Source organism: Hipposideros armiger, unplaced genomic scaffold (assembly GCF_001890085.2).
Source record: "Hipposideros armiger isolate ML-2016 unplaced genomic scaffold, ASM189008v1 scaffold_478, whole genome shotgun sequence".
Lineage (NCBI taxonomy): Eukaryota > Metazoa > Chordata > Mammalia > Chiroptera > Hipposideridae > Hipposideros > Hipposideros armiger.
Window position 1 is genome coordinate 370,147 of NW_017731828.1, and position 20,873 is coordinate 391,019.

Sequence of the window (20,873 nt, forward strand, 5' to 3'; positions counted from 1 at the left end):
TTTAAAACTATATACATTCGACTGAAATGTAAATATAATTATTTGTAAATGAGAAAACGAGTTTGTAATTGTATGAAAATCACAACCTTATCTAAACTTACTAATGAGGATAAGGGACAGGGAAATCACCTAAAAGACAGTAAGTAAGAACTATGTTTAACAAGATATCATTTTGTTAGAGGGTTAGAACACCTAAAGATACTTGTGAACATTCCTCTATGTGAAACTTAAAAGAACACGTACAAACACCACATCAGAGGCAAACGAGCTACAACATGGTTCACACAAACAGAACCGAGTGAGGCAGGCTCTACCCTGCTAACTGTTGAAGCTAGAAATTGTTTGAAAAGTATTTGTTTTGCAGAAAGGGCCGGCCGAGTGGCGCATTGGTTAAGAGCTGGCTTGGGAGGCCAGAGGGTCCCGGTTCGGATCCCACATATGAGGGCCAGTGACACTGCCCTCTACAGCTAAGATGCTGAACAACAGCTCAACCTGGAGCTGGGCTGCCGTGAGTCGCCGGCGACGGCGTGGGATGCAGCCCCTGCTGCAGTGGGTTGCCATGGGCTACCGTGTGTAGCCAGCAGCCAGAGTGAGCTGCCAGCAGCCACCATGACCGGCCGTCCAGAAGCCGGCGACTGATCTGCCTCGCCTGGGAAGAGTGCAATGATGGTGCCAACTTGGGCCTGTGAAGCAACGTCCTCCACAACTAGACTGAAGAACAAAAGGACAGCAACTTGTCTGTTCCCCTTCCCCCAATTCCCCAGCGCTGTTCCCATCCCCCAACCCACCAATAAAAAATCTTAAAAAAAAAAATAATAATAAGCAGAAAACATAAGAAGGATAAGCAAATACCAAAATGTTAACAATGGCTATTTCAGAGTGATGACAGCATGATGGATGACATCTATTTTTTTCTTTGTTTTTTTGCTGTATATTTTCAATTCATCTGTTTTTCAGACAGTTTTAATCACAAACGAATGACAATAAAAACTGTATTTTACATTACGACCCAGGATACGCCTATGTTCATATAACAACATTTACCCTCACTATATATAACGTACATTAGAATCTCCTATTCTATTCCATTTAAATGCTTTTCTTGATACAATAAATTGATCTCAACACCCACAGCTTACCAAACGTTTCTCAATAAACATTTAATGGAATAAAAAATTATTTTAAAATGTTTCATCAAGAAAACGGTATCTTGGCACATCATTCATTCTGGCTTTTTGAGAACATTTAGGTAGTTTTAAAAATGGCTCTTGTTTCCTTCATCTTTTTTTCTATCATCACTTTCCAGGGGATGTAAAAAGGCAACTGTTTTTTTTTTTTTTTTAGCTTTGTTCCTTTTCCTTCTGTCTCTGAATATACAAGAAACTAGAAAACCTTTAATAGTTATGTGACCACTATTTGCTAAAGTGAAGAATCTTTTATACTGCTAGCATTCTTTCAGGAAGTAGAGCCCAGAAAAAACACAAAACGACTGCACAGGAATCAGCATTTTATAGTCATTGGATCCTCTCTGCCAGCCACTCATAGCTCCACTCGCCTGATAATCTGTTGAGCATCATGAAACCCTAATTTCTCTTCCCTCATTAATTTTACTCAGTTGCAGTCTTTCTCCCTGTCACTGACTTATACTTGGAAACTATGTGTAACTGGCTGTATATGTAAAGGAGAAAAAGAGAGAGGGACAAGGAAGGAGGGGAAGAAAGAGGGAAGGAAGCAGAGAGGAGATGAAAACATGGTATAGCTGGCTGAGTGGCTCAGTAGGTTAAGAGCTCTCTCAAGAGTGTGAGCGCTGAACAACAGGGTCGCCGGTTCGATTCCCGGCCCAAGCTGAGCTGCCACTGACCTGCCAACAGGTAGTAGGATGGCTCAACTAAAAAAACCCCACAAAACATGCTATGCATTTGGGTATAGATTGCAAGTGACACATACAGTTACTTGTATCTGTGAGTATCCCTTTGTCAGTAAAGGAGAGCACAGGAAGGTATATCTTTTCTTTTGGGTCACAACTTAGGCCTATTCTCCATTTGAGCATATCAGGGCATGATGGTAAACTAGTGGGAGGCACAGACCAGGCAACTTGCGTGTATTAATTCGTAAGGTGGGGCTGTTTGATGGAAGACATTAACCTGAGTGCCTACAGAAAATGGGATGGGCTGACAACATGGCATGTGTTTCAGATCTCGTTTCCCTATCTTCCCTGCCGTCCTCCACCTCACCACTTCCCAAGGACTCCTGGGATGTAGATAAATACCGAAGGAATTGCTCTTACAAGGACTCAATGAAACCAGAAGGCATCAGCAGCATTCCTTGAGCAAGCAGCCAGCAAAATCCAGCACAGACATGGAGCGAGAGAATGCTTTTTTTCCTTTCTAAGCAGAACACAGGCTTTTGCTCTTGCCTCTGTTTGGCACTCAGAGCAACTGTTCTAAAACACAGGTCTAGTCACACCTCGCCCCTGCTTACCATCATTAAATTGCCAATTATTTTACAGAACAGTTCAATCTTTAACATGGCTTACAAGGGCTCTCATGAGCTGGACTCTGCTTACTCTACCTTAACTCTTGCTGCATTATAACACCCACCCCCAACTTTGTATCATCCATTCTGAATTTTTCTATTTTTTTAACTGAAAACATAACATGCTTTCTTGCTGTTTACCCTGTCTTGAGTATTCTTCCTTTTTTTTTTTTTTAAAGATTTTATTGGGGAATTGGGGGAGGGGAACAGCCAAGTTGTTGTCTTTCAATCTTAGTTGTGGAGGGCGCAGCTAGCTCAGCTCCAAGTCCAGTCACCATCCAGCTGCCCGTTGGCAGCTCAGGGCAGCTCAGCTCAAGGTCCTGTGTCCAATCTTAGTTGTGGGTGGGCATAGCCCACCATCCCATGCAGGAGTCGAACTGGCAACCTTGTTAGGAGCATGTGCTCTCACCAGCTGAGCCATCCTGCCACCTGTTGGCAGCTCAGCTCAGGTGCAGCTCACTGGCCCATGTGGGAATCGAACCGGTGACCCTGTTGCTCAGAGCTTGCGCTCTTAACCAACTGAGTCATTTGGCCAGACCATGTATTACTTTTTTTAATTAGAAAGTATAATGAATAAAATAAAATCCTACTTTAAATACAAGTTTTTTAAAGAACTGATTTTTAACTTAGGTAAAATATCAATACCCAAATTATTCATCCATATTTTGTATTTCCTAAATAAAATTTTCATTTAAAGAATATGAACATTTCTGACATTTCAAAAAAATGTAAAGGTACCTACAAAGTTGTGTGTTGTCAGTGGAACATTCTCCAATACTTCTACATGCAACTCCTCGCCGGTAAGCCAGGAAATATCAGTGTCCCAGCCAATTGGCTTCTTCTCTCTGAAAAGTGTAGACATAAGTCTTTCTTGGTAATCATATCTAAAAATCTTCATATACCTCATGCTGAAGATATGAAAATTGGTTATTGAGGGGCTAGTAATGGTGAGGGAGATTTTGCTCCCTGGTCTTCCATCGTTAGAAATTTAAATAGCAATAAATTAATTTTTAAGTTTACCCCAAATAAATGTATCACTCTTGGACAAACAGCAGGGTAAAGAGATGTACTCTTTTCTTCAAGTCAGCTCCAGAAAAGACCTACAACAGCAGAAAATGGATTGTTCCTGGCATCCAAAAAAAAAAAAAAAATCACAGGTATGGATTTACCTACCCAAAGAAAAAGAGTACTCAAGGGACAACATGCCCCAAGAAAGATAATTTTTAAAACAGAATTCAAAATTGGGGGGAGTGGGAGGGTGGGGTCTTGGCACAATTTTAGATGCTTTCTGAAAGAAACAGTTCAATATAAAAATGTTAATTTTGATAAGCCTTTTGTGAAACTATGAATTTGTATTAAAAATTGGAGAGCAGGGAAGGATCCATTATTCAAATAAGTCACATTCTAAATGGTTCAAAAATTGTAAGAATCTCAAATTGCAAATAAAATCATTTGATCACAGTAACAAACACTATCATACAAAATTACCTAATGTCAACTCCTCAAAGGACCTACAAGATTTCTTTAGGCTAAACTTAGTATTAATTTAGTATTTTTTTCTAAAGTTGATTTTCAATTCATCTTTACCTACCCTAGGTTTAGGTAAAGATCCTAGAGAAAACCCCAAAATTTAATGTCTGAGTTTTTTTTTTTTGAACAAAATTTCACATCACATACAAACCATACCCATCCTGAATTCTGTAAACGGCACAGCACTCTGGGATTAGACCTCTCATCATCAGTGCTTTCTTTAGACTGTCTCGGACTGTAACGCCACACCTCGCAGGTACCTATAGTATCATAAATACATGACATGAGGTACAAGAAATAAATGTTTTCACATCATTTTTAAAAACTCAGTAACTTACCTTCATAATATAATAATACCTTTAAAATGTCATATGGATTACTATGTCAGATACAACAGCATTTCTGGGGCTAACTTAATATTAAGGGGAAATTATGACAAGTATCTATTATTATTACCCAACTTAAAGCAAAATGAATTTTTAGTTTTTTATTAAAATTATGAAATATTTTAAAAATATAAAAGAGAACAGAAAATATAACAGATCCCTATGTGCCCACCACAGAGGAATGAGAGATGTCAACATTTAAAGCAAAATCAATCCAACATTGTTCAAAGCTAAAAACTCTAATCGTTCAATCACACTGATGGTCCTTAAGAGGCATCTTACTGATCCTAAACACAGGAAGAAGAAAGTACTTGTCTTAATGTGTATGATTGATATTTGTTGTTTAGTTGCCTAGCACTCCTGTTTCCTCGGGGAACAGGCCCTTCCCTAGAAATCCACATGTTACTAGAGAGGCCATCAACCAAGGGTCGCTACTTTTCTGACTACACATGGCATATGTTGGCTAATCAGTTTTCTGTATGTCTGGCAATAGCAACTGATTCAGGACTAGATGTATGGTCTAAACACTACCAGAGTTCTTCCCTAAACTGAGAGATGGACACTGGTCGAGAGATTCTTTCTGCTATAGGTACAGGGTGCAAAAAGGATAGAAATCTGGAGCCCCCAGGGGCCATCTCTCCCACTGCGCTGAGAAAATCTGGTTACAGAATGAAGCTAACCTAGGGAGGAGGAGAGATGACATTGGGAGTGGGGAGGGAAGGTGTACTGGAAAGAGAAAAAGACTCTTTCTGTATCTTGGAAGTTATCCCTATCCTGGCCTTTGCTGCACATGACACCGCCCCGCCCCCCCCCGCCCCGCCCCAGTGAATTTGAATACTTTATAACTGAAAGTGAACTGACAAACAGTGTGGGCTAGTGAGGCAGGTTAGGCCATTTTGGGGGTGGGGGAACGAGTGGAGACAGAGGGGATGTATTAGTTCACAATAAAATGAAAGGTTCCATTCTTTTAAATCACTACAGTACTTTGCAAAAGTCTGCAAAGAAATTGGGAATCTTTATGCTGGAGGGGAAAAATGAAGTAAAGGTGAATATAAGAGTTGAATTTAACAGTATATTGAAGGGGGAATAATCTAGAAAGCTAAATTAGGACCTATGATTAGAAAAAACAGGATGCCATTTTAGCTCAATATAACCATTAAAACTAGTCAGCAAGGGGAAAGTTTATCATGAAGGAGTAGGCTCATCACTGGAAGTATGCAAGAGACTGGACTGGTGCAGTTGATGCTCTTTACAAATAAAGAGTGTTCTGCATTCTGCATTTGTGAATTTATCTACTCATTAAAATTTATTTGTAACCCCCAATCAGTATTTGCAGTGCTTTTGTGGACGTGTACAGAGTAGTGAAAAATCTAAACTACCCACCACGCCCGTTGCCAGCTGAGGCTGAACAAGGTGACACTGCCTGCTGGTTCTAGTTCTCACACTGTAAACAAGTGCCCTATACCAGCGGGCTTTTAAGCTAATCGGCCCCAACCCGCTGTGAAAAAAGAAACAACCTAGGAGCCAATACACAGAGGCCATCTTTGGCTCATTTATGTAACAGTAACCCTGTATTTCCCCTAGGATCAATGGTGCAGTATTCACTAATTCAGTGTTTGCAGCAAATTTATAGAACATAAATAACTACTGAGAGTTAGCAGTACCTTCCAGAAATAATGAACTGAAGGGAAAGCTCACTTTTCCCCTCTGCTACTCAGAGTCTGCCTACTCTAATGCAAAAACTTCTTGACTAGAAACCCCATCTTTATTTTGAAACCCCCTTCAATCTATCCTATCTCATATTACCATAGATATCTGTTGAAAGAAGGTATTTTTCATCTTTGTGCCAGACTTCTGAGAATCTGATGAAAGCCTCAGATGTCCTTTCTGACATAAAATTTCAGGGGGTTCATGGAACCTGAAGTCCATGTATGGACTGCCGATGAGCCCACTGAACTCAGATTTAGAACCCCCAAATAGACTCTTACATTTCATTAATCTGCTGAAAGTATTCCCATTATTTATAGGGCAAAATTCAAATTCTCTAACATGGCATATAAGGCGATCGATGAACGAGGGCTAGCTACCCCTCAGTTCCTTTGGTAATTTCCCTCATGCACTCCTGTAATGCCATCTTCAAATATAAGCTATGTTCCCTTATGTTTCTCTGCATAGGCTGATTACAAGGTGCATGTATATTTCATCAGCAGGCAAAAATTTGGTTTTCGCTCTATCACCAAAGGGCAGTCACCAATCTGTCTTTCTTCATTCCACTTCTGTAGGCTGATTTTTGGGACTATTTGCTCCTTCATGATAGTGCCTGTTCAACAGACTGACAGACAAGTGGAACAAAAAAGAAAGACCAAACAGACTCCAACACATAAAGGAAATCAGAATAAAATACAGGCAGCATCTGAAATAGGTAAAAATGAGGCTGGGTTCCATCGTGTAATGGTTAGCACTCTGGACTCTGAAATAGGTAAAAATGAACTTTTTAATAACTCATGTTGGGACAACTGGAACCAATTAAAAAAAAAAAAAAGGTCCACCCATACTTCATACTGTATACTAGGGTAAACTCCAAATGGATTAAAGATTTAAATTTTGAAAGAAGGGAGGGACAAACCATAAAAGAAATGAAGAAAACAAGGCAAACTCCTTTATAACCTCAAGTGAAGAAGGTCTCTATAACTACAATGCAAAATCTAGAAACCACAGAAGAAAAAAATATTAAATTCAACTACATAAAACTAAGAGCCTTTTAGATGGCAATAACAAACGCACTATAAGCAAAGTCAAAAGACAAATGCAAACTGGGAAAAAATATCTGCAACTCATATAATAGACATATAATCTTCCTAAGAAGAGCTCCTGAAAAATTAAGATCAAGACCAACAGCCCAATTAAAAAAAAAAAAACGGGCAGAGGACATGAAAAACAGCTCATAGAGAGAAACATAAATGTCTTCAAACATATGAAAAGGTGTTCAGCCTCACTCAAACCTGCCAAGATAGTTTTCATTTATCAGATTGGCAAAAATCCAAAAGACTGACAACATCTTCTGTTGATGAGGCTATGGTAAATAGGCATCTCACTCACTGCTGGGAGCAGTGCAAAATTAAGCAAGACCTATGAAGCAGAATGTGAAAGTATCTATCAAAACTACATGGTAAATTTCTCTTTGGTCTAGGACTATGGCAGACTGGTCAACCGTAGTCGTGTGTATTGGTGATGCATTCCTTTCTACGGATATAGCACAGCTTGTCTAACCACTCACTTGTTCATGGACATCTGAATTATGCTCAGTTTGGGACTATTACAAACGAAGCAATTAAGAACAGTTTTGTACAAATCTTTGTATGGGCATATGTTTTCGTTTCTCTTGGGTAAATACCCAGGAGTAGAATGGCTGGATCATATGCTTCCATGTTTAACTTTTTACAAAATGATGAGACCAGGTCTACAGTTAAGGGTTCACAGGGGAATCTTTACCACTTATCTGGAGCCCTGGCAAAGAAAGACAAGTTTCACTGTTACTTATGTATGCCAGTCAACACATTTTCTAGTTCACTCTTTTGCTCTGAAGGTAAAGCTCTTCAAAGGCTCAGCTTTATGTAAAGATCTGAGTTCAAGTACCTCTGAAACACTGGCTGAAAGCCTAATCCTGTGTTCCCACACTTTGACCCTTTGTTGTAGAGGATGACAAACTGACCTCACTGGAGGTCACTATATTACAGGTGAGCAAATTTTTCCACGAAGAACCAGCATTACTACTGATGCTGTCTGTGGAAAAAAACCTAAAAATTACTTTGAGTTCAGTTGTATTTGGAAGTGAAACAGTTTTTTTTATTAATATCGAAAGTAATCACGACATTATAAAAAGTTGTGGTGAATGTAGGTGCATTATGTACTAAGCTAATCACAGCACTTGTTGCACCTGAGGTGCAACAGACCATCCATAATAATTCTGCAGATTTCCCTTACAAATCCAACATTTAATAATAAATGCTAATAGGCATTTCTCAAGGGTGAAGAATGACTCTTACCTGATACATGTTAGACAACAAATAAGCTCAAGTCTTGAAATTGGATATTGATTCTGAACTAGTACTTAGACTTGAGTGCCTGGTTCAAGTTCGGTAGACAGGTTTAAATGTCAAATCGGCTAAAAACAATACTATTTGTTACAGTTAAGGAAAACAGACTTTGGCACCCAATAATCATATCTTTTACATTCTTGTTTGAAATGGGTGCTGCCATTTGCATGACCACTGAGTATGAAGTGATAATATATTTCATTTTCAACAACTGGTCCTTCTGAAAGACACAAAGAAAAGGCAATGATAATATCAAAAGTTGACTCACCACTGTCCTCTGTTTGTTGGGCAGGAAGACTCTAACAATAGGTTTTTGTGGTGACTTAGGGTTGCTCCGTGACACATCTGTGGGGTTTTGAAAAACTGAAAGAGATGAAGGTAGCACTGAAAGGCTAGAAGAGGAAGAAGATGTAACGGTGTCCGTTGATGCAGAGCTAGAAACAGAAAAATCAGTTCCATTCCCCAGGGATTCCAATAACTGTTGTTCTCTTTGTTGGAGGGCATCTAGCTTGCTGGTGTATTCTTCATAGGCCTATAAAATAAAGTAGACTTACATTGAATCTGGACTTTTTTGTGACAACGACAAAAGGAAATATAAAATTTAAGCCCTTGTTTATAATCTCTTCATCTAGCTAACAGGGTTTTAGGCTACACGTTACAAAATAAATGCTGGAAGTACTGTAAATGAACAGTTTTACCTTCATGTTGATAAATCTTTTGTTCTAAGATACTACATTACATTGAGAAACATATATATATATATATAAATAATATATGTTTATATATATCTTTATATAGATGTCGAGAATATCTATTAATAAAAAAAGTATTTCTAATTTTCTGGTCAAATCCCAATTTACCTTCTAAACCACATATCTAACATAAAATATTACACTACATCAAGGATAAGTACCCCCTCCATTAAATTTTTATTTTTTTCCATAAAAGTTAGGCACATTAAGTTCCATACCCCTCCTCCCCCAGAACAGAAAAAGAAGTTGAAAAGGAGACGAGGTATTAAGAGAGATTTGTGAAACAAGATTTAGGTAATGTTGCCAGATCTCACTATTACCGCCAAGACTTCCTCAACAGGGCTTACAAGATGTATCATCTTTCTGAAATAGCTATCCGTTAAAATACTTGACTCTTCTCACTAAGGATCTCTGAAGATCTCCTTCCCTATCACATATTGCTTAGAGGATAAAATTTTATTTGAAAAGGTGGCTTAGACCCTACAGTCAAGAAATTGTGGGACCAGGGTGTCTTTCTAGAAGTTTCATTTGACTAAGCCTATAAAGTCAAATGACTACATAAGATATCATATTCTAAAAGTAAGAAGAATCTTGAAAATACAATGACACTGAAAGTAAAGAGATAGAATGAATTCAACTATACATGCTGATGGTTCTTTAAGGCAGTGGCAATCGCCCTCCCCTACACCATGGTTCATCATTTCTCCTGACCACCCCAGATAGAGTACTACAAACATTTATGAGAGGCTACAAGGGAGAATGAAAGATTTAAAAATGGCATTTCCCATCACTCAAGTAGTTCATGATTGGGCTGCAGAAAAGCAGATGAATGTATTTTTATTTGTGTAAGTGCTGTACATGAGAAATAAAGAACATTCTTGATACAAGAATGAGGAGGGGGGTGCCTTAGAAGGTTAGCATTTAGATACACAGAGTAAGTGGGGGAGAAGAGGGACCCGTGTACAGGATCAACTGGTTAACAAAGCAAGGAGGTAGAAATTTTTAAACAGGAAAATCACAGAGTACATAGCTGAATGTCATACAATACCTGGGACATAGTATAGGATCAATATACTTCTGTGGAATTTAAATGAAGAATAGGAACAAAGGGAAACAATAAGACTGGAAAATTGGGTAAGCGACCAGGTTTTAGAGAGAATATATACCATGCTACGAAGCCTGAACTTCATGCTACAAGCAATGAAGAATTATCAAAGATAAATGAAAATGAAGAAAAATTTTCAAAAAAGGCCATCGCATCAGGTATGCTAGATCTTAGCATATAATTTGGGGAAAATAAAGAGAAGAAAATACTAAAATGAGCTCCTGAGGTAAAGAGCCTAAACTATATCAAAATGCCCTGTTCTTTACAACCCTCCCATGACCCTGAAATGTTTCATTGCATTTCAGGACATAATAACCAAATCAATTCACAATTTTCTGAGCTGTATTTCTATTTAACTTTTAGTTCCAAGGGCTAATGACTTTAAGGGCGGTTCTTTGAACCTGATCCACTTATTGAAACTTCAATCATTCAACAAATATATATTGAGCATACATGTACCTGGCACTTTTTGGGGCTCAGACTATAAAAATAAAGACTGACGTAATTCCTACCCTTTAAAGATTATATACATGCAGTCTGGGAGACAAAGTTCCTCCTTGTACAGATCAAATATTCTTACTTACTGTCATCTGGGCAGCACATTTATTACACAAATTTAGCCTTAGGAAAAGTAATAAACGTAAATAATAAATTTTCTTAATACTATTTATCAAAATGTTCACTTAATTTTTGAAAACACACTGTTCTCTCCATTGTGGATTAAAAACTATTACTTCACTGCACTTATCAATAGCTCTTCCTTTTCTTAAGTACCAAACATTTACTCATCCCACCTCTCTCCACTGTCACAGGTGCAATCTACCAAGGCACTTGCCTACCTTGTTTTGTACCTGGCTTGGCTCATTTCCCTCCATTGTCCTGGCTGTGTTCACAGTGTGGACTGAAGACATTTATGTCCACTCTACCTTCAAGATCTAGAGATACACTATGGTTCTTTACAAGAGTTCCAAATGATGACAAGATCTCAACTTGGAACCTCCATACACACTTATCCCGCCTTCTTAAGTTTTCTTTTCACTACCACATTCATCTGCTTGTGGTCAACACTATTCCCTTAGGTTTCTCAGATTTGGGTCTCTGTTGTCTTACTTCCCATGCTTTGTGGCTCACTATCTCAACAATGCCACTGACAGTGTCTTAGATTCTCTGGCTCATTGCTATTCTTTTATCAACTTGCTTGTCAAATGCCAATCTTGGGTAAATCCTACCATTCAATTATTCCATTCTTTCTCTTTTCTTCATTCTTGTATCAAGAATGTTCTTTGTTTATTTCTCATGTACAGCACTTATCACATATTGCTGGAGAAAATACAAGTAGGCCAATTAGTTCCATTATCAATTCATGAAGTTCAGTCCTCCACGTTACTGCCTGCAAAATACTTATTTTTAACATAATATTAAATTCTTTACAATACTTATTCCAACCTTTTCTATGCTTCACTGGCTCGTAACTTCATCTCCCCAAAATAGCATACCTTCTAATTTCCTTTGAAGATCACAGCTGTCAAATGAAGCTTCCTTTTCTACTGTGTCTAATCAGCTCTCCTCATCTTTCTCCATCCCTCTTCTGCTCTCAATTTAGTGCCAGCACTGGGTGTTCGCCTCTTCTATGGTGGCTTTGGTATATCATTATCCCAAATTTCTCTTATTTCATCCAACTTTCCCTTTTTCTCTGTTTTCTTACCCTACAAATGTGAGCAAGGCCTCTTACCTAAACACACATCTCAACCACCACCACCACCATCAACAGAATTTTCTTGGTTCTTCAAGATATTGCAGATACCAGAGACTTCTTTAGGGGGCAGCTTTTCCAAAACTCAATTCCTTGTCAAAATTCTAGTTATTTTTCAAAGTCTAATTCAACGCGTGGCTTGGTAAAAATCCATAAAAGTTGTTCTTTCTCTTTACCTCCTTTAGAGTATCACCAAACTCTTCTTTATATTTTTTTCCTCGTTTGTCAAATAATTTTGTGAGGATTAAATGAGATAATTTAAGACATTATTACAGAGACTACCACATAGCGAAAACCCAATAAATATTTTTATTAGTAGTAACAAGTAGTACTAGTAATTCCTGTTGTGGTTATTACTGCTATTACTCTATTACTTAGCTGAGTTCTTGAAATAATTCTACTAAACTGTAAGTTGAGGGCACAGATCATGGCATTTATTTTGAACTAAAAAAAGACAAAATCTAAAATACTTATTATTAAGATGACTCCCCAGGTTCATGTACAGATTCAATGCAACCTTTATCAAAATCCTAGTTGGCTCTTTTGCAGAAATGGTCAAGCCGATCTTAAAATTCATATGGAAGTGCAAAGGGCTCGGAATAACCAAAACAATCTTGAAAAAGGACAAACTTAGAGGATTCACATTTCCTGATTTGAAAAGTTACTATAAAGCTATAGTAATCAAGACATGTGGTGTTGGAATACGAATACACATATAGAACAACACAACAGAACTGAGAGTCCAGAAATAAAGCCTTACATTTGTGGTAAATTGATTTTGTATTACTTTTACTTCTTTAGTACAGCAATGAAACAAGAACAGATTACTGTATCTTCTATTATCTGTGATGTTATAGTTATCTTCAAGTTTTCTTCTCCTCTCTACACTGTTTCTGAGTTCCTTTTGACTATTTCTGTGGCTATCTTTCCTGTTAAAGCTTTCTTTAAATATTTAGTTATTCTTAGATGTCCGCTCATATTTAAGAGTTAGGACTCTGAAGATGTCAATACTACCTAAAGCAATGTATAGATTCAATGCAATCCCTATCAAAATAGCAGTGTGTTTGAAGAAATAGAAAAGTCCATCCTAAAATTCGTATGGAATCTTGAAGGATTCCTGAATAGCCAAAAACAATCTCAAGAAAGAAGAAAGTTGGAGGTCTCATACTTCCTGATTCAAAACTTATTAAAAGCTATAATAATCAAATCAGTGTGGTACTAGCATCAAGTTAGACATACAGACCAGCAGAATAGAATAGAGAGCTCAGAAATAAATTCTCACATATAAAGTCAAATGGTTGTCAAATGGTTTTTGACAAGTGCATTTGTCAAAATTTCCATTCAATGGGAAAGGACTTTTTGACAAATGGTACTGGGAAAACTAGACATGCACATGCAAAGTTTGGACCCTTCCCTTACACCATACACAAAAATGAACAAAATGGATCAAAGACCAAACATAAGAACTAAAACTATAAAACTCTTAGAAAAAAACACAGGGAAAAGCTTCATGACACTGAATTGGGCAATGGTTTTTTGGATATGACACCAAAGGCAAAGGCAACAAGAGGAAAAACATGTTAGATTCATCAAAATAAAAAACTTCTGTATATCAAAGGACACTATCAACAGAGTGAAGGAGGAACCCATAGAATGGAAGAAAATATTTGCAAATTACCTATCTGATTAGGATTAATATTCAGGGTATATCTGAATATATAAAGAATTACTACTACTCAACAACAAAACAAATAACCCAGTTAAAAAATGGGCAAAGGACTTTAATAGACATTTCTCCATAGAAGAAATACAAATATATTGAGGGGAGGGAGAACCACTTCATAAGTTATATAAATGTCTAACCGCTATGCTGTACAGAGAAACTAATATGATATTGAATGTCAATTGTAATCGAAAAATTAGAAAAAAAATAAAAGAAATGCAAAGGGCCAATAAGCACATGAAAATACACTCAACATCATTAGTTACCAGGGAAATGGAAATCAAAACCATGATAAGATGTAACCACACTCATCAGGATGGCCATCACATTAAAAAACAAACAGAAAATAAGTGTTGGCAAGTATGTGGAGTAATTGGAACTCTTGTGTATTGCTAGTAGGAATGTAAATTGTAGCTGCTGTAGAAAACAATATGGCAATTTATTAAAAAATTAAATATAGAATTACCACATGATTCAGTTAATCCCAATTCTGGCTATATACCCAAAGAAATAAAATCAAGGACTCAAACATAATCAAAAGGTGGAAACAACCAACCAATGATGGTTATCCATCAATATGAATGGATAAACAAAATGTGGTGTGTGTATACACACACACACACAATGGAATATTATTCAATGTTAAGTAGGAAGGAAATTTTGACACATGCTACAACATGGGTGAACCTTGAAGACATTATACTAAGTGAAACATGCCCGTCACAAAAGAACAAATATTTTATAATTCTACTGATATGAGCTTCCTAGTGTAGTCAAATTCAGAGTCAGAAAGGACAATGGTGGGTCTCAGTGGGTAATCAGCAGACCTGGCTTTTCACTGAAGGACCTTCAAATGTCAGTGCCCACAGGTCTTTTCCCTGGGCCTGCTCAGGTTGCCCAGGAAAGAATACTGTCATCCCCAGCCAGGCTCCTCTTCATAATACATCAAACAATGGTAAGGTGAATGTTTTAATTCATTTATGTTTATTGTCTGTAACCCCCTCTCCTGATTAAAATATAAGCTGCTTGACTATACAGATGTTTTTTAATTGCTACATCCTTAAGAGCCTAGAAAAATATAAATGTTAGCAGGCACTCAATAAATACCTGTTGAATTAATGAATCAAAGATTTATGGAGCATTTAATATGTATCAGGAATTATGCTATTCAGAATTATCAACTCAATTAATCTTCAGTTACCACATGTGTGATACGATTCCCATTTTACCAATGAGGTGAGTACAGGGAGGTTAGGCGCCCTCTCCGCAGATGAAAGCACCGGTAGGATTCACAGTGACACACGGATACAGATGCAAATACATTACATCTGAGGGTGGGGGAAAGTTTTCCACCAAGAAACAGTTGACAGAAAAATAGCTGGTTAGGTTGTGTAACTCTGATTCACAAAGAATTTATTTTCTCCAGGACCATTTGCCTCTGTATGAGTTCTCTGCTGGCCCTCCACAGACATAAGTGAAACAGACAGCATGGGACATTAGAAAGTACACTAAGCAGTAGTCAGAGGTCTGACTTTCTAGTCCTGGCACTGATACTAACTGGTTGTGTGTTCTGGGATAAGCCACAGGAAGAAGAGAACGGTTATTTCCAGACTTGCAAGTTTACTTAAAAAATGCAAATTTACTTTCTCATGAAATATTGCAGATTAACTCATCCTTTGAAAAGTAATTAGCTTGCTGCCTTTGAGTTCCCACCATGCTTGCACGTGGCATGGGGGTCAGGCTGCAGCCCAGAGCACTGGCTTGTGATAACTGGGGCTGTCTGCCCAACCGTAAGCGAAACAGCACCCCGCTGCTGGGGCAGATTTCCCAGGGGGTTGTGATGACTTGGGCCTTAAAGCCCAGGTTGGTGTGCCGTAGGGATACATCGGGGATCCTGTAGGCTCTGCTACTTAGTGCCCCTCACCTTCCTGTGCCTGCCCCGTAAGTCCCAGGGGCCCTCTTGGGGTGATCAGTGAGACATCAGTTAACTGGCATGGATGACCTCTACAGATAGATGAGAAATGGGCCATGGCCCTGAGTAGTTGAAGGGCATGGTGTACTTGACTGGAACTGGCTTTGGTCTTGAGGTGCATGAACTTATCTGGCTAAGGTGTAGCCACGACCTTTTCACCAAAAGTACCATTTAGGGCCAACTGCTTATTCGGATACTGTTCCAAGTGTGGGGCTATAAGTGAACGTGCCCCAGTTAGCCTGAACAGCTTACAACAGGGCAGTTGTGAAGGTGAGTTAGATTTTGTGCATCACTGGGCATAACATAGGCACCTACATAAGTACACACACCTTTGTAGTCCAGAGGCTAGGTGATGAACGATGCCTCACTGGGCTTAGGGGAAAGGTGCGTCAGTTCTGAGTGAGTCTGAGGCAGCACGTGTTGAATGGCAAAGATGCACAGGTGCAGTGTGAACTGCTGTGGTGCTGAATAACTGGAGGGGGCCCCAAGTTAAAAGGGCTACCAGGCAATTAAGGGTGTGAGCTCCAATTCAGAAAGACTGCCCCTTCAGGTTTTTAATTATTATTTTATTTTATTTTGAAATTTTATTGGGGAACAGTGTGTTTTTCCAGGACCCATCAGCTCCAAGTCAAGTAGTTGTCTTCAATCTAGTTGGGGAGGGCGCAGCTCCTTGGCCTACGTGGAAATCAAACTGGCAACCTTGGTGTCATGAGCTTGGACTCTAACCACCTGAGCTAACTGCCTCCCTCGCTCCCGATTTTTAAATGTGGACTGAGGGTAACAGCACCTTTGCCTCATGTCAGGGTGTGGTGAGTGACTAGCTAGGATTCTTAAAAGAGGGGTGGTCAAGCAATCATCCAGGCAATTCAAGCTGCTATTGGCAGCTGGGGGGCTATTTATTCTGTCCCTATTAGCTAAACAGGATTCAGCAGAAATAACTTAGATGCTTATCTAGTATGTGACATGAAACCCTTATTTTGTGAAACAACGCAAGTGATTAAATCCCCACATACTATTTAAGTGCAACAGGGTAGGGTCATGTGTAATCTCTTTACACAGTAGTGCATCTAGTCCTTGCCGTTAGTTATTGCACAAAAATTATACAGTGAACCAGACAAGCAGGCTGACAGGCAAATTGGCCTACACAATGAGGAATTAGAAAGCATACCGGCTGGAATAGCAAAGTAATTGAAGTTGAATAGTTTAATGGTGTAATTAAAGTAATCGAATAAAGGTTCAAATATATCTTCTCAATATATTAATTTCTTTAAAGTCATGTTCAGGCAAGGTGCTGTTTAAAAAAAAACACCACTATTAGCTTAGTCCCCAGATGTACCCAAGGTAATTTTGATGTTGAATGAAGCTTTAAACAATAAAAATCATTTAAAATGTACTTCTCAAAAAAAATTATACAGTTAGAGCCTCCACACTTGTAAACTAAACATTCTGACACAAATGCAGAAAATAAAGTTGGCGATATTGAAAAAAAAAAAGTAACTAGATTATTAAATTAGAAATTTATCTTAGGAGTCTGTCAATCCATGCCTAAAAGGCTCTGGCATTTGAAGGCAAACGGTAACCCGATATTGTAATTTCGGGTTATATCCTTGCATGACTAGTGTGATTACAGCTGGGACTAGCTTTTCTAGGGACAGTGTAGGTAAGCAGTTTAGGCTATGGGGCCTGACTGCGCAGGGTCCGGCCACAGCCTGCTTGGACCTGAGTGACTGACATAAGGCAGCTAATGCCAAGAAAGCTTATCTGTGATTCTAACAGTAACTACTGTCCCACAGGATTGAGAACAATGACTAACTCATCACTTTGCAATGATGCTCCAGGCTTGACGCAAAAGCCTCAAAGCACCAGTAAGCCATAAAGCTAAGCAATCGTGAGCTATTTCAATATTGTAAATTTTACCCGTAAGAAAACAAAAACCAATTTTGGGGAGACATGTTCTGGAAAAAAGATATTTTACAAAATTCTCCCTGTTTTCTAACATGGTAACTATTAATAGTTTGCTGACCTCTATAGCAGAATGCTTTCTTCTCTTTTTTTTAATAAGTTGTTTTTTAACCAGAGTAATATTTTGAAGTCTATATGTGATTTTTTCTTTAGTTTTGACATTCTCCAAATTACAAAATACTACACATTTATTGTAACAAGTGAAACAAGATGAAGAGGCATAATAAACACAATGCTAATTCTCTCTTCCCATAATCTACTTCTAATCTCACCCCCATAATATGACCAATGTTATCAGTACAAATGCTTTTCATAAGTTCCTTTTTTTCTTTTCAGAATTACTACAGATATGATACTCAAAAACTTACCTCCAGATATATTGATGGTGGATTATGCTCTCCACCAAATTTGTCCAATAGGGCCTCTATATGTTCCTGTGTCAACTTAATCATTTGTTTGATGTTCCACACCTACAAAATATTTAAAAACAATTTAAATAAAATTAATTTAGGATAGGAATTAGAAATACTTTAACATTTCTATTAAAATATTGCAATAACTGCCAGCATTCCTTGAAATTTAGAGCTTGGAGACCTTAGAGATCATTTAGTACAGCAGTTTTTTCCTTTTATTAAACATTAAAAAATTGTTTTCCACACTAGTAATACAATATATTGTCTATAAAAATTCAAAGAAGACCGAGTATTCAGAATAAATGATGAAAAGCTCTTTTCACCTTCCCCACATTCCTGGGGCTCCTGCCAAAAAGGTAAGTTGCTGTTTATAGTTTGATATGCATCCTTCCACATCGCCTTTTTACTCAAGTAAAAAGCAGAAATATGTACATACATATATAGAATATAAAATCATATAATAAAATATTATATATAAAAATATTTTTAAGACTTGCTTTTTTCACTGAACCACATCCTCAGAACTTTTTCCATGTCAATACATATAAGTTTTGCTCCTTTTAAATAGTTATATAAGCATCCTTTTAAATGGTTATATTAAGTATAAATACATTCATTTCATAATATTGTTATGACACTGCTTATTTCAATCATGTTCAAACTTCAATGGTAACCTAAGGTTAGGTGGACATACATAACTGTAGGAGAATTAATTTCCAGATCCTCAACATCCATTTGTACTCTTCCCAGCCTGCTTGAGAACTAGTTCTTTTTTCCTCTCCTTTTAAAATTGCCACATCGTAAATGTCTACTTTATAAGAGAAAGAGAGTGTTTTTATCCATCTCAATTCCTACTAAGTAAGGTGCACTGTTCTGAGATGTACAAATTCCAAAGTACCTAACAAACCAGAGAAGAAGGAAAATCCCTTGAGAGAAAAGTGGGGAAAAATTAAGAGTAAGCCCTTATTTTATCAATGTAACAAAATCTCGGCAAGGCTCCAAGCCTTATCCATTTATCCAGCCAGCCCGTCTAGAATTCAGAAGTTTGGTGGTTGTAATACAGGTAGGTGCATATTACACGTTTATTTTAAGGTAAATAAAAAGTCAGATTTTTTTTTCTTGATGAAAAATGAGTCCAATTTATCTGAGTGATTTGCAAATTATACTACGTGGTAGATTACGCTCTTGTAAATTGAATGATCTAAACCTTCAATTTTAATGTGTGACCAAAAATGTGTTTAACATAAATATAATACATACTAGAAACTATGGCCTTTTACACTACTTAAAATTATACTGAAAAAATGCGAGAAAATTAAAAAATGTACAAGGGGGGAAAATAAGCAAAGAGGTTTCAGGACCCCTGGTTTATTTAATAACTTCCTTACTAGAGGACATTTAAATTATTCCATTTTTCTCAACTTGAAACAATGCTTCAATCAATAGCTCTGAACTGCCTTCCTGCGCAAAGGTGCAAGTTTTCCCTTTTAATATGAAGGCAAAGGATTCTTGGATTGAAGGACACGCACATTTAAAAACTTAATAAATATGCCAAACGGTCTTCCAAAAGAAAAAAGGACCAAGTCACACTCCTATTCGCAGGATGTGAGTCCACCTGTTCCCCACAATCCCATCAGCACTGGGTACTGACAAACTTCTAAACTTTTGACAATCTGAAAGAAAAAGGTGATCTTGTTTTATTTTGTATTTCCCAGAAAGTTGAGCATTTTTTCATGCTTACTGGTTATTTAAATTTCTTTTTGGAAAATTCCCTATACATATTCTTTCCGTGTTCTAGTCCATTTTGTTTGTCTTGTTGATTTGTAGATACCCTTTATGCTGGATATTCTAGATATTAATCCTTATCCTCCTACAAATGTTGCAGTTTTTCCTTATTTTCCACTTTATGTCTCTTTTGTCATACAGTCTTGCTACTCAAAGAATGGTCCATAGGCCACCAGCAGCATATCCTTCTGGAAGTTTTTTTAGAGTGTTAGGATCACAGGCCCCATCTCAGACCTACTGAACTTTAAATGATTCATATTAAAGGTTGAGAAGCAATGACAGAAGTTTCAAATTTTTGTGACAGTCAGACATTGCAATATCTTTTTTTATGGCTCCTTGGCTAACTTCTCATATTCCCAAAGAGTAGCAGACATCTTTTCTCTAGCCATACTTACTCCCCAGGTGACCTTATCCAATCTTGTGGCTTTAGATGCCAAATATGGACTGATAAAGCCCGAATTTTTAAGTCCAGCTTTGTCCTCTCAACTTATAATCTTTTTGTCGAAGTGCTTACTGAATATTTCTACTAAGAAAACTAACAGGCATCTCAAACTTAACAAAAACTAACTTCTGATCTATCCATGAGCCCCCCGCCCCCGATGTCTGCCCCATATTTGTTTTTCCTACATTCTGTGTTCATCTAAGAAAATGACAAACTCCCTATGAGTTCACTGATGACCCAGGCAGAACTGCTTTATAGTAAGCATTTGATATCCTAAAATTGATGGGTTTTCATGTTTATTAGCTACTTTGACCACAATTATGTTTTATTCATCTTTTGTCCTCTCATCACTTATCTTGGTGTCTTAATCCTAACAGGTATTCAGTTAATGCTGGAGCTAAGATTTAAGCTGTCTTCA

At 37.7% G+C, this 20,873-nt stretch overlaps 1 protein-coding gene across 8 annotated transcripts in view; it reads right to left on the bottom strand.

The window, feature by feature from the left end:
* BRAF (B-Raf proto-oncogene, serine/threonine kinase) overlaps positions 1–20,873 on the bottom strand; it is a 126,418-nt gene that overhangs the window by 66,283 nt on the left and 39,262 nt on the right. For all 8 annotated transcript variants that reach the window (XM_019666772.1, XM_019666774.1, XM_019666775.1 and 5 more), the window contains exons 2-5: positions 18,184–18,285; positions 8,817–9,080; positions 4,222–4,325; positions 3,278–3,380 (exon numbers count right to left, since the gene is read on the bottom strand). In XM_019666772.1, coding sequence (XP_019522317.1) covers positions 3,278–3,380; positions 4,222–4,325; positions 8,817–9,080; positions 18,184–18,285 — 573 coding nt within the window. The remainder of the gene's footprint in view (positions 1–3,277; positions 3,381–4,221; positions 4,326–8,816; positions 9,081–18,183; positions 18,286–20,873) is intronic.